The sequence below is a fragment of the Aotus nancymaae genome, unplaced genomic scaffold (genome assembly GCF_030222135.1).
Source record: "Aotus nancymaae isolate 86718 unplaced genomic scaffold, 86718_ANA_hifiasm-v0.15.2.pri h1tg000040l, whole genome shotgun sequence".
Lineage (NCBI taxonomy): Eukaryota > Metazoa > Chordata > Mammalia > Primates > Aotidae > Aotus > Aotus nancymaae.
The window spans coordinates 100,916,657-100,931,066 of NW_026988454.1; the positions used below are offsets into that span (position 1 = coordinate 100,916,657).

The following is a 14,410-nucleotide window of genomic DNA, read 5'->3' on the forward strand; positions in this document are numbered from 1 at the left end:
TGTGGGTTTGTCATGAATAGCTCTTATTCTTTTGAGATATGTTTCATCAATACCTATTTTGCTGAGTGTTTTTAGCATAAAGAGGTGTTGAATTTTATCAAAGGCCTTTTCTGCACCTATTGAGATTATCATGTGGTTTTTGTCATTGGTTCTGTTTATGTGATGGATTATGTTTATTGATTTGCGTATGTCGAACCAGTCTTGTATGCCAGGGATGAAGCTGACTTGATCATGGTGGATAAGCTGTTTAATGTGCTGCTGGATTCAGTTTATCAGTATTTTTTTGAGGATTTTTGCGTTGATGTTCAGCAGGGTAATTGGCTTGAAATTCTCTTTTTTTGTTGTGTCTCTGCCAGGTTTTGATATCAAGATGACGCTGTCCTCATAAAATGAGTTAGGGAAGAGTCACTATTTTTCTATTGTTTGGAATAGTTTCAGAAGGAATGGTACCAACTTATCTTTGTACCTCTTATAGAATTTGTCCATGCATCTGTCTGGTCCTGGACTCTTTTTGGTTGGTAGGGTATTAATTACTGCCTTAATTTCAGAACTTGTTATTGGTCTATTCAGGGATTTGACTTCTTCCTGGTTTAGTCTTGGGAGGGTGTATGTGTCCAGGAATTTATCCATTTCTTCTAGATTTTCTCATTTAATTGGGTAGAGGTATTTATAGTATTCTCTGGTGGTAGTTTGTATTTATGTGGAATCAGTGGTGATCTCCTCTTTATTATTTTTTATTGTGTCTATTTGATTCTTCTTTCTTTTCTTCTTTATTGGTCTGGCTAGCAGGCTATTTTGTTAATCTTTTCAAAAAGCCGTCTCCTGGATTCATTGATTTTTTTGAAGGGTTTTTCATGTATCTACTTCAGTCTGTACTGATCTTAGTTATTTCTTATCTTCTGCTAGCTTTTGAATTTGTTTGCTCTTGCTTCTCTAGTTATTTTCATTGTGATGGTATGGTGTCAATTTTAGATCTTTCCCACTTTCTCCTGTGGACAGTTAGTGCTATAAATTTCCCTCTAAACACTGCTTTAGCTGTGTCCCAGAGAGTTTGTTATGACTTGTCTTTGTTCTCATTGGTTTCAAATTATTTATTTCTGCCTTAATTTCATTATTTGCCCAGTAGTCATTCAGGAACAGGTTGTTCAGTTTCCATGTAGTTGTGCAGTTTTGAGTGAGTTCCTTAATCCTGAGTTCTAATTTGATTGCACTGTGGTCTGAGAGATGGTTGTTATGATTTCCATTCTTTTGCATTTATTAAGGAGTGTTTTACTTCAAATTATGTGGTCAATTTTGAATAAGTGCTATGTGGTGCTGAGAAGAATGTATATTCTGTGGATTTGGTGTGGAGAGTTCTGTAGATGTCTATTAGGTCTGCTTGGTCCAGAGCTGAGTTCAAGTTCTAAATATCCTTGTTAATTTTCTGTCTCATTGATATATATAATATTGACAGTGAGGTGTTATATTCTCTCACTATTATTGTGTCGGAGTTTATATCTCTAAGAACTTGCTTTATGAATCTGGGTGCTCCTGTATTGGGTGCATATATATTTAGGATAGTTAGCTCTTCTTGTTGCATTGATCTCTTTACTATTTTGTAATGCCCTTCTTTGCCTTTTCTGATGTGTGTTGGTTTAAAATGTTTTTTATCATAGACCAGGATTGCAATCACTGCTTTTTTTTTCTTTCCATTTTCTTGGTAAATATTCTTCCATTCCTTTATTTTGAGCCTATATGTGTCTTTGTATATGATATATGTCTCCTGAATACAGCACACCAATGGGTCTTGATTATCCAATTTGCCAGTCCGTGCCTTTTAATTGGGGCATTTAGACCATTTAAATTTAAGATTAATATTGTTATAGGTGAATTTCATCCTGTCATTCTGATGCTAGCTGGTTATTTTACCCATTAGTTGATGCAGTTTCTTCATAATGTCAATGGTCTTTACATTTTGTGTTGTTTTTGTAGTGGATGGTACAGGTTTTTCCTTTCCATATTTAGTGCTTCCTTCAGGAGCTCTTGTAAGACAGGCCTGGTGGTGACAAACTCTCTCAGCATTTTTTTGTCTGTAAAGGATTTTATATATTCTTCACTTATGAAACTTAGTTTGGCTGGATATGAAATTCTGGGTTCAAAATTATTTGTTTTAAGAATGTTAAATCTTAACACTCAACCCCTGCAACTTTCAATTCTTTCTTTCTTTTTTTTTTTTAACTATACTTTAAGTTCTGGAGTACATGTGCAGATCTTGCAGGATTGTTGCATAGATACATACCTGCCATGGTGGTTTGCTGCCCCCATCCCCTCATCACCTACTTCAGGCATTTCTTCCAATGTTATCTCTCCCAAACGTCCCCACCTCCACTGTCCCTCCCCCAGTGTGTGATGTTCCCCTCCCTATGTGCATGTGTTCTCATTGCTCAACACCCACCTAAGAGGGAGAATATGAGATGTTTGGTTTTCTGTTCTTGTGTCAGTTTGCTGAGAATGATGATTTTCAGATTCATCCTTGTCCCTACAAAGGACATGAACTCATCCTTTTTTATGGCTGCATAGTATTCCATGGTGTATATGTGCCACATTTTCTTTATCCAAGCTATCATTTATGGGTATTTGGGTTGGTTCCAGGTCTTTGCTGTTGTAAACAGTGCCACAATGAACATACCTGTGCATGTGTCTTTATTGTAGAATGATTTATAATCCTTTGGGTATATACCCAGGAACTGCTGAGCCAAATGGAATTTCTGTTTCTAGATCCTTGAGGAATCACCACATGTCTTCCACAATGGTTGAAATGATTTACACTCCCACCAACAGTGTAAAGGCATTCCTATTTCTCCACATCCTCTCCGGCATCTGTTGTCTCCAGATTTTTTAATGAGTGCCATTCTAACTCTCGTGAGATGGTATCTCAATGTGGTTTTGATTTACATTTCTCTAATGACAAGAGATTATGATCATTTTTTCATATGTTTGTTGGCTGCATAAATGTCTTCTTTTGAAGAGTGTCTCTTCATACCCTTTGCCCACTTTTGAATGGGGTTGTCTTTTTCTTGTAAATCTGCTTTAGTTCTTTGTAGATTCTAGTTGTTAGCCATTTGTCAGATGTGTGGCTTGCAAAAATTTTTTCCCATTCTGTTGGTTGCCAGTTCACGCTAATGATTGTTTCTTTTGCTGTGCAGAAGCTCTTAAGTTTAATTTGGCTTTTGTTGCCATTGCTTTTGGTGTTTTAGTCATGAAGTCCTTACCTATGCCTCCACAGCCAATATCATACTGAATGGGAAAAACTGGAAGCATTCCCTTTGAAAACTGGCCCTATAAAAGGTGCCTTCTCTCACCATTCCTATTCAACATAGTATTGGAAATTATAGCCAGAGCAATCAGGCAAGAAAAAGAAATAAAGAGTATTCAATTATGAAAAGAGGAAGTCAAATTGTCTCTATTTGCAGGTGACATGGTTGTATATTTAGAAGACCCCATCATCTCAGCCCCAAATGTCCTTAAGATGATAAGCAAATTCAGCAAAGCCTCAGGATACAAAATCAATATTCAAAAATCACAAGTTTTCCTATACATCAATTACAGACAAACAGAGAGCCAAATCACGAGTGAACTCCCATTCACAATTGCCACAAACAGAATAAAATACCTAGGAATACAACTAACAAAGGATGTGAAGGACCTCTTCAAGGAGAACTACAAACCACTGCTCAAAGAAATAAGAGAGGACACAAACAGATGGAAAAACATTCCATGCTTATGGTTAGGAAGAATCAGTATCACGAAAATGGCCATAGCGCCCAAAGTAATTTATGGATTCAGTGCTATCCCTATCAAGCTACCATTGACCTTCTTCACAGAACTGGATAAAACCACCTTAAACTTCATATGGAACCAAAAAGAGACCATGTATCTGAGACAATCCTAAGCAGAAATAACAAAACTGGAGGCATCACACTGCCTGACTTCAAACTATACTACAAGGCTATAGTAATCAAAACAGCATGGTACTGGTACCAAAACAGAGATATAGACCAGTGGAACAGAACAGAGGTCTTGGAAGTAATGCCACACATCTACAGTCATCTGATCTGTGACAAACCTGACAGAAACAAGCAATGGGGAAATGATTCCCTGTTTAATAAATGGTGTTGGGAAAACTGGCTAGCCATGTGTGCAGAAAGCTGAACCTGGACCCCTTTCTTTTACCTTACACAAAAATTAACTCCAGATGGATCAAAGATTTAAACATAAGACCTAACACCATAAAAACCCTGGAAGAAAACCTAGGCAATACCATTCAGGACATAGGCATAGGCAAGCGCTTTCGATTCTTTCAAGGGAATACCAATCACTGCAAGTACTATGGGAATACAGATTTGCCATCAGTTTAAAATCTTGATAGGTCTAAAGGCACATGGCAAGATCTTCCAATTGGATTTTCCTCCATAATAGCTCTTATTCCATTAAAATTGTGTCTGTTACTAAATATATCAACTACATTGTATATTCAAGAACAGTGGGTGAAAAAAAGAGAAGATGTGTTTGTGGTCTCATCTGAACTGACCTCAATATTCTTGTATTTGTACTAGTGGATCAGTGGCATTTCAAACATAAGTATACTTTCAGAAGCAGTATTCAGTAACTCCTAAAAGGTCTGAATATCTTTCTTTCACCAGTAAACAGTCATTCTGGCAAATAGCCTCAGATACCTCTGAGGAAGGCTTCAGAAAGATACATAAAATATCTGTGACTATATTAGAGATTTCTCTTCAGAGAGCTAATCCCAACCTTCTGTTGAGTGACTGAGTCTGTGGCATAGCTTAGGTCTTGGAATTGTGTAAGAGGTGGAGAATTAAATTGAATTGTGTCTCTGTCCTCCAGAGTATACATTTTGTTCTATATACCTAAGGCAGGACCATAAATAAACTGTTGATCTATTTAATTTCTAAAACCACTGTCACTTAGCCTCTGCCATAAATATCTTTGAATCAGTCCATTGATGTCCACTCTGTTTCTCTGATTTATATGCTTACATCTGATTGTCAATCATATCCACTAGTCTTTATGCATTCTTAGATCTATTTTAATTATTATTATGAAACCTAATTCTATGGCAACATCCAGCACTGTCATCTCCAGGCTGTAAAAGACTACCATCACAGAGCTCATGAAGAACACCAGTGCTCCTTCACCAACTCGGTTTTAATCTTTGGTAAATGCAGGACTCTCTGGGGTAAATGAAGTTTCTTCCTGGGAGTTTGGAAGGTCCTCGCTATACTCCCTGAGAATAGAAATTAGGGGTAAATTATCAATTCACACATAATAGGTATATCAAAACATTTCCATAACAGAGTCTATAAATTGTTACCTCTAATATATACCATGAAACCTCTGAAATTTCTACATTATTAACTTAAGCTTTGTCTTTAAACAGCCTAGTTAACACTGTACCCAGATACTCATATTAACTTTTTAAGTCTTCTCTCTTTACCCCATAAAAAATTCAACTTATACAAGTCATATGTATTCTACTCTTGTCTGACTACTGTAGATTTAATTTGACACATATTCTCCAGGTTTGTGACAATATGGATTCATGAGGTTATGTCTCTTTCAGTGTATAGACTATCTGCGGCCAGGGTGTTTTTTTTTGTTTGTTTGTTTGTTTTTTAACCTCATCAGCAATGGTGAAAGCTAATTCTTTTTATGGACTGGAACCAATGAGAAATGTTGGGGGATGCATTTCAAAAAAAATAAACAAAAATGAAAAAAACTGGCAGATCATAAGCCAACTCTTACAGCTGAAGTTAGAGGGTTTTTTGGTTTGTTTTGGTTTGATTTGGTTTGGTTTTAGACAGAATTTTGCTCTTCTTGCCCAGGCTGGAGTGCAATGGCGCCATCTAAGCTCTCCACACCGCCTCCTCGGTTCAAGCGATTCTCCTGCCTCAGTCTCCCGAGTAGATGGGATTACAGGCATGCACCACCATGCCCAGCTAATTTTGTATTTTTAGTAGAGATAGGTTTCTCCATCTCTGGTCAGCCTGGTCACAAACTCCCAACCTCAGGTGATCTGCCTGCCTCAGCCTCCCAAAGTGCTGGGATTACAGGCATGACCCACTGCACCTGGCCAAGGAAGGTTTTTATAAAGGGAACAAGTTCCCTAAGACATAGGAGAGATATTGCCTCTATTATTAAGGGAAATTAAAGTAAATTTAGAGCCAAGTTCTTTAGGTATAACTGTCTTGGGTCTATAGTAGATCTAAACTCCTTGACATTTATAATATAAATTGTGTTGGTTTGGCTGTTTTTACTTTGAAAAGAAACTGAAAACTTAATGGTTAAAAATAACACTCATTTATTATTATTTCACACCTTCCACATCTGTGTTATTCTGTAATTTGACCAATATGGGATGGATTCATCTGTGTTTCTCTGCAACACAGATGAGATGTGGAGCGTTTTTGTGGGTCTCTCCCTGTGTCACCTGTAATGGCTCTCCTCCTAATGTCTCTCATCCTCTTTGGACTAGCCTGTTCTTCTCAAGGAGTGTCAGAGTTTCAACAGACTAGCAGAAACATGCAAAGGCTCTTAAGCCATAGGCTTTAAAGTAGCAGCACCCTTCCACTTTTACTTATAGATAACTGTCCGAGAAAAAGGAATTATGGGCAAGCTTTAAAGTATGGGGCAAGGAAAACAAAACAAAACAAACAAACAAAACCCGTTCTCTGTCCATGTTGAAGTTCTGGCCAGGAAGAAGAGTGGTAAAGAATTAAAGGAAAAATTGCAGTCAACCCCATAGCCTTTCATCTTTTCAGTCTGTAGTTGGGCAGTTGGGACCATAGGAGATTTCCTCTGACATGTGTTTGAGGAACTGTGTAGAAGCCTGCAAAAACTGTCCACTATGTATTGGCTTGGTATAAAGTTAAGAGGATATAAGAAAAATAGAGAAACAATATGAACAAGTAACTTAGGGAAGAGGAAAAATAAGTGAACAGAAAGCAAAGTAAGTAAACCTGAAATAAAGTGAGATTTTTAAATATGTTTCCAAGGAAAATCTTATACACTGCTCATGGAAAGGTGAAGAGCTATTTTGGGAAAAGTGTTTTTAAATGTCAACATGTTCATGCCCTAGAGAAAATCTTGCCTATATGTTTACAAGGATATATGAACAAGGTGATGCCTTTGCAATATCTTTATATTGGTAAACATTAGAAAACAATCAAAACAAATACAGTGTGATATAATCATAAGCAACTATACATTACTTACTGTGAATAAATTATAGAAATGTGTATCACTTAAATATTAAAATGTACGATTGAGTAAAAAAATAAGTCTCAGAATAAAATGATATGTAACTCATATTTAATGAAGTATTACAACATATTTTGAAAAATACATACCATCTTTTTTTTATTGTACTTTAGATTCTGGGATACATGTGAAGCTCATGCAAGATTGACACATAGGTACATTCATGGCAACGTGGTTTGCTGCCTCCATCCCCCCCATCACCTATACCTGAAATTTCTCCTCACCCTCCCTCCCACTAGCCACCCCACAAAGGACCCCAGTGTGTGATGCTCCTCTCTTAAGAGTAGAGATTTTCTCCTGGTAGAGAGGAATGGAAGATAATTAATTGAAGTTTCATACATATATGTGTGTATGAAATATATGTATGTGTGTGCATACATATGACAGATCTCAGATATATTATATATATATATATATATATATATATGTATATATATATGACAGATCAAATATGTTTTATGTTCCTTAACAAATTTTCGGCAACATGAAATACTAAGATGAGTTAAATATGGGTGACAGACATACAAGTGTTGGTTATTTTATTCTTAGAAAATTACCTGGTGTAAATTATTATAATAAAAGCCATTTTCAATGAATTAAAATCCTTCAAAGATTAAAAATCAATTAGCAGCTGAAAATGAGGCAGTCACATTTAATTCTTATCTCTTCTTGAAGAAAGTTAGTTTTATTTTATAAAAAAAGTTTTAATCTGTTGATAAAGTACTCATTAAAAATATTGTAAGCAATCTATCAACTCACTTAAAACCAAAAATTTTATAGTTAGTACAAAGTAAATTAAACTGTAGACACATAAACACAAAAACATATTAAAAACAGTAGTTACTACATATATGCCTCATGGTTGCATTCATGTTTTTAATCTATTCTCTCTTATGGTTATTGAAACTGTGGCCTGCAACAATTAAGACTTACCTTTAATAATGTGATTTAAAGTTAAGTTTGCTGAGATATAATGGCACACCAATGACAGCCCCAATTAATATACAAATACATTGCAGAAGTGAACACTGGAATTGACATTTTTTCTGACACTTGATAGCATATATTATCCAGTACAACTAATGTATTTTCAAGTCATTGCCACTAGTTCACTTACATCACTCTCAATAGTATCCATCTACTGAAAATTTACAACTAAATAGAATTAACGAGAATAATTACAGTAACAGTGGCTAGTCCATTGAAGGAATATATGAGAAGAAAATTTTCCAAGTACTTGGCTGATGTGATGATCATAGCCAGATCATTATCAACAAGCATATTGTGACCATTTAGTTTATGATATTCATGAGTTTAGTAATTCTTCACTGTTACAAGTTTAAAAGTGATTGGTTGATATGCATTTAACCAAAAGAAAAATCTCTGTATACTCTTCTACAATTGTTTGCCTAGAAACAGTCATCGATCCAAATACTGTTAATTGTACCAGAGATTTTACTATAACACCACTGTTTCAAATCAAATTTACGCTGCATGAAATTATAATAAAAACATATGAAGACATGTTGCAAGTATAATAATATATACATATATTTATATATAACACAATAATGACATGTGGCAAATATAAACTAGATTATTCATGTTCTAAATAATAATTGTCATTAATTGTAAAGAACTGTGGTTCATGAATGCAGGTATACTATTACAAGAAAAAAGTAGAAATACCTTAAAATATATTATAAATTCTTTCAAGATTTGAATTGCTTTATAGCATAGGCTGAAAAGTCCTTATCAGAAAGTTTCACCAGTGACACTTTTTAAAATATAGTTTCATTTTCTTCTTTTGAATATAAACTTTTAAAAAATATCTGCTGAAAGAAGTATGATCTAATATTACAGATACATTTTTAAATCAAAACCCTCATTTAAAAAATTCTATGCTACATTTGGATTTTGTAATACTGGTCAATCTATTTAATAATTATATTTTAAAATAATTCTTCAGAAGCATAAAAACAATTCATCTACTTACTCCTCTCTGATTTTGCAATAAAAGAAAAACTATAAAACAATAAAGTAAATAAAATGTAAGGATAGCTTATTTTGGGGCTATAAATTCTTGTGATTATGTTTCATTTTTCCATCTTTTTCTATTTTGGCAATATCATTTTATGCAAATTATAGTTACTCTTCCTTATCTCTATTTTAATATGTTTAATTTTCTTCAAAAGTCACCATTCAAGTGCATCCTAGTGATTGAAAAAGTATCAAATAAAAATAATTTTAATTTCAATACTTTGACAATATAAGTTTAATTCTACTAAAACTTTTGAAGTCAAAACTTTTCATTTAAATGAGATATTTTTATTTCATCAAAATATGTATTTCATGGAGAGAACTTAATTGTTCTCTCAAGTTGAAAGATATTATTACATATGTGTATTTTAAAAGTTATTAAAATTGAGTTTTATCAAAGGAAGGCATGTTTTAGGAACCTTTAATATAAAACTCAATACTTGCTATATATTTGACTAGATCACTTAAGACATTACTAAAAATCAGGTTCACTTTTAATTTTTCTCTAGCCTCATTAGAGGTGGTCAACATAAAGGGATCCTGAGCAGTAGTGAAAGGAAAATTATACCAAAGCTGAACGAATTGCATACTATAGCCAGAAGCCAATAGGGGGAAAAATTTGATGAGGATACTTTCGGATATACCCTATGCACTTTTATTTTTTTTAATGTTTCAAAGGGCCAATGTTAAGTACAGAGTAAAAAAGTCCTGAATGCTCAGCTTTGTGCTTGCCTTTCTTATTAGAGACAGGAAGCAGGAAGAGAGTGGGGGCAAGGAGTGACAGGTTGAGGGAGGAAAGGAGAAAGAGAAAATAAAAACATTTAAATTTTTCTGGGAAAGGGGAGACACAAGGATTAAAGGTAGATGCTGTGTTCTAGAATAAAATGTTATTTTCACACAAATTTGCCCTCATATTGTTTAGCATGATGGAAAATAAGAAATGTAAGTTGAATATTTCCTGTAAACAATTTGTTTCACCAGGGCTGCTGCTAATAGTGGGTCTGTTTTTTTTATTCTTTTTGATCTCTACAAAATTTTAGATGCCATTTAGAACACTTCCAAATGGACTCTAGAATCCCAGGGCCTTTTGGCATCATTATTATAGCAGGGACCCCAACATTCCAGTTGATCAAGCATCTGTGGTTTAACAGATTCTTGAAATTTAATAATACTTGGAATGAATTTTATGTAAAAGTAAAGCCTATTTTTGCAATGTTGGAAAGTTCAGATTTCAGGAGTAGTTTAGAAAATGAGAAAACTTAATAATGGGCTTGATTGAAATAAAAAAGCAAACAGAGGTTATTGAAATAGAAGCAAAGCATTCTTGGAAGAAAGGATTATTATGATTCATATCATTAAAAATAATTCTTCACATAGTTATCTGTATCCCAAAAACTTTAGAAAAATAAACTTCCATAAGATTTGTGATAGTACATATATTTGTATTTACTATGTAACTTCACCTTCAAAATCAGAAGAGTAAGTTATGTATTTGAGATTCATCAAAGAAGTTGCATGAAATTTTTGAGAAGTTTATTTTAAATAAGGGCAAATACATTTGAAAGATGGACATGGAAGCAAAAAAATGAATATAACATTTAGTAAAAAATTAAGGGTTCAAAAGGAAAAATTAAAAAGGAATTTATAATTAAAAAAAAACAAGAATTCTGGGTAGGTGAGAAAATCTGAATCTCTTCATATATCTTTAAGATAACTATACAGACAAAGAAAAATTAACACTCAACAAAACCTACATCTTCATCATGACAAAAAGACAATTCACAAAAATTTCACATTTGCTTATAAAACAAGTGAGTATGTTTAAGATGATGAAAATCATGTTTCTCACTATTTGGAAAAGGAATTTCAGATAAAGAAAGAGACTGGATTAAAATAAACCCAATTGTATTAAATTATGAGTGGAGCGTTTGGTAGGAGCTCATGCAGTCATTTGTATGTGTTTAAAACACACACATACACAAACATGCACAAAATTACAGAGATAGACTATATATGTATACAAAAACGGTTATATACATACTATATGTGTACATGTATATGACCATGTATCCATACATATAACTATATTTATACGTACATATAGTGATGTACATATCAGTAATTTAATTTCTAAGTAATATCGTTCACTTAAAGAAACCAGGCCTCCTGGAAAAAAAGTGGCTGATGCCAGATATAGGACAGAGAATATATTAAGATAGACTTGTAACATCTTGTGCTGGAAAGTGGGAATGTTCAAAGAATGGTGAAGATGTGTCAAAAGAAAAGAGAAGCCAGATGAGGAGGTTCCCTTAGCCAAATCTCGGACAACTTAACATTTAAACAAATGGCAATCATTATATATTTGATCCATTGAGAAAATAAAAATCCATGAGTCCATATTGATACAAAATAGTTGAATAAAAAATGAATAAATGAAGATAATGTTTCTAAAAGTAGAATGTCAACTAGTAAATGAAGAACAAAGGTGTTAGAAAAGCACCATTTGGCAAATAGCATGGAGAAAATGGACTCAAACAAGAATCACTAATGAAGAGCATCTCCTGTTTTAAGTTGGTTCAGACTTCCACATTTTACGGTACTTGGGTGCTGACTGATCATGAAGCCACTAAAGAATCATTTGTATTAATAGAAAACAAACTTTGGGTGGCAAAAGACAAGGGATGTTATGATTTTTCTGATTTTCACAATGAGAGATTTCTATAAATTAAATGAGTAAACTATTATTTAGAAAAATTTGAAACAATCTGGTAATTATCATAAATCATTGAAAAAGCAAAATATCCCAAAATAATTTTCTAGTATTCAATATTTCAAACTAGAAAGTAGATTCTGAAACTTCTACAAATGTAATAGAATTGCCATATATACATGAAATACATAAGTTGAAATGAAAGTAGTTTTTATAGTAATATAACATTTTAAAATGTGTCAATATGAAAAAAATTATTTCTTAAGATTCTTTTCACTGCTACTTCTGATAATTCTGTATTCATTTCCTATCTATTCTGTTATTCCTTGGAATAAGTATTAATTCAGTGAGAACACAAAATAGCAATCAAATATGGTCTTACTAACTAACATTTCTTGATTTTAGTAAAGCATTTAGTAGATTCATTATATTACTTCTCACTAGATGGGGAGATACTTGCAAAATGGATAAGATGGAGGAAAAAAGTTTGACTATTTGAACAAAAATTCAAAAAGCTAGTAATTGGATTAGTGCTATTTTAAAAAATGATTATAGTCAATTCCCTAGTCGCATGAAGAGCTCTTAGGAAATACTGTTCTTGTTTACCCAGTATGCCATTGCACATCAAATTTTAATGCCTTGTGTCCAACTGATACAAAGAGCCCTTATTCTTTCTAACAATTTTATTTTTAATTTATACATAATAATTGTAATATTCATGTTATTTTATTGTGTTGTTTTGATACATAAATACATTGTATCATTATGCTACATAATATATTACAGTACATTTGTTCATTCATTTGTAGTGAACAAATCAGGATAATTAGCATACCCTAATTTTTGAGTGGTGCAAACACTCAAAATTTTCTTTTCTAGTTACTTTGAATATACAATATCTTTCTGTTTACTATAGTCATTGTACTGTTCAATAGGACACCAAATTTACTCTTTCTTTTTCATTGTAACTTTGTACCCATCAATCAACCTTTCCTATCTACTCTCCCCTACTGTCCGGTATATTTTACTTAAGGGATGGATGGAAAAAAAAATATGTGCTATATATAAACAATGAAATATTCTTCAGCCATAAAAAAAGAATGAGGTCCTGTTATTTGTAATGACATACATGAACCTGAAAGACATTATTATAAATTCAATATGCCTGGCACTGAAAGACAAATACTACATGTTTTCACTCATATGCAGAATTTTAAAACACTTATCCCACTTTCTTTATTAATACTAAGTAAGACTTTTTCAGTCACCTCCTCTCTAGTAGTTAGCTGTGCTTTCACGAGACCTGTCTCTATTGACATGTATTTACTGTAATGTTTACATGTCTGTATTTCCATCCTGTTCCTGAGACTTTGAAAAGCAAGCTCAAATTTCATTTACACTTGAATATGGGTACATGACTAATGTCCGACAGTTAATGTGGGTTGAAGAAGTAAAAGAGGAGCATGGGGAATGTTAGACTTCTGTAGTTATAAAATGATGAATGAAGTTAATTAGGAAGAGTTTCCTCAGAAAATCTAAATAAAAACCTGGCTCAAAAACATTTTAAGAAAAGTTACTGAAGCTTCTTTATCTAGACTTCTAAAAGGAAAATCTATGAAGAGATATTTTTGCTAAGTATACAATTTCTATCAGTTTAATTTCTCTTTTGGAAATTGTTTCTATATTTTAATACTAGTATTTATTAGGTTACGGTAATTACCCAACACATCCTTTTTCTTTTTTATTTTTTTTCATTTAATATCAGGTAATGGAATTTTACTTTATTATCTGATAAGACACTCAGAAAGGACTTCTAGAGCATATTTAAGTAAAAATCAATAATTGGGTTTTAAATTGTTAAGAGTCAGACTGCCTGAATTCAACTCCCTGCTCTACCATATATGACCTGCTCTACCATATACATTGTATGATCTCACACATTCTTTTTCAAAATTTCACACATAACATTTGAGCAGAAGAAAAATTTGAAAGGAGAATTGCTATATATTTTCAAAGAAAAAATGAAATATATAAGCATTTCAATTAAGTCAAATGTCTTCAATTTATAATACAAATATGAATCATATATAATCAATTATCATTGTTACATAACTATTTCTCATTTTTCTACTTTTCTCCAGATTTTTATGTAATTGTGAACCTGGGTACCATGGACCATTCTGTGAACTTGATGTAAATAAATGTAAAACATCACCTTGTCTAGATGAAGAAAATTGTGTCTACAGAACTGATGGATACAACTGCCTCTGTGCCCCTGGTTATACAGGTAAACCCATATCTGCCACACATGCAGCAACATATTGCTGTCTCTAAGCAAAT

General features: G+C 33.1%; 1 protein-coding gene across 1 annotated transcript in view; it reads left to right on the top strand.

Moving 5' to 3' along the window:
• Positions 1 to 14,410, top strand: part of EYS (eyes shut homolog) — a 2,025,572-nt gene that overhangs the window by 804,149 nt on the left and 1,207,013 nt on the right. The window contains 1 exon segment of the mRNA XM_021676159.2: positions 14,212 to 14,357. Coding sequence (XP_021531834.2) covers positions 14,212 to 14,357 — 146 coding nt within the window.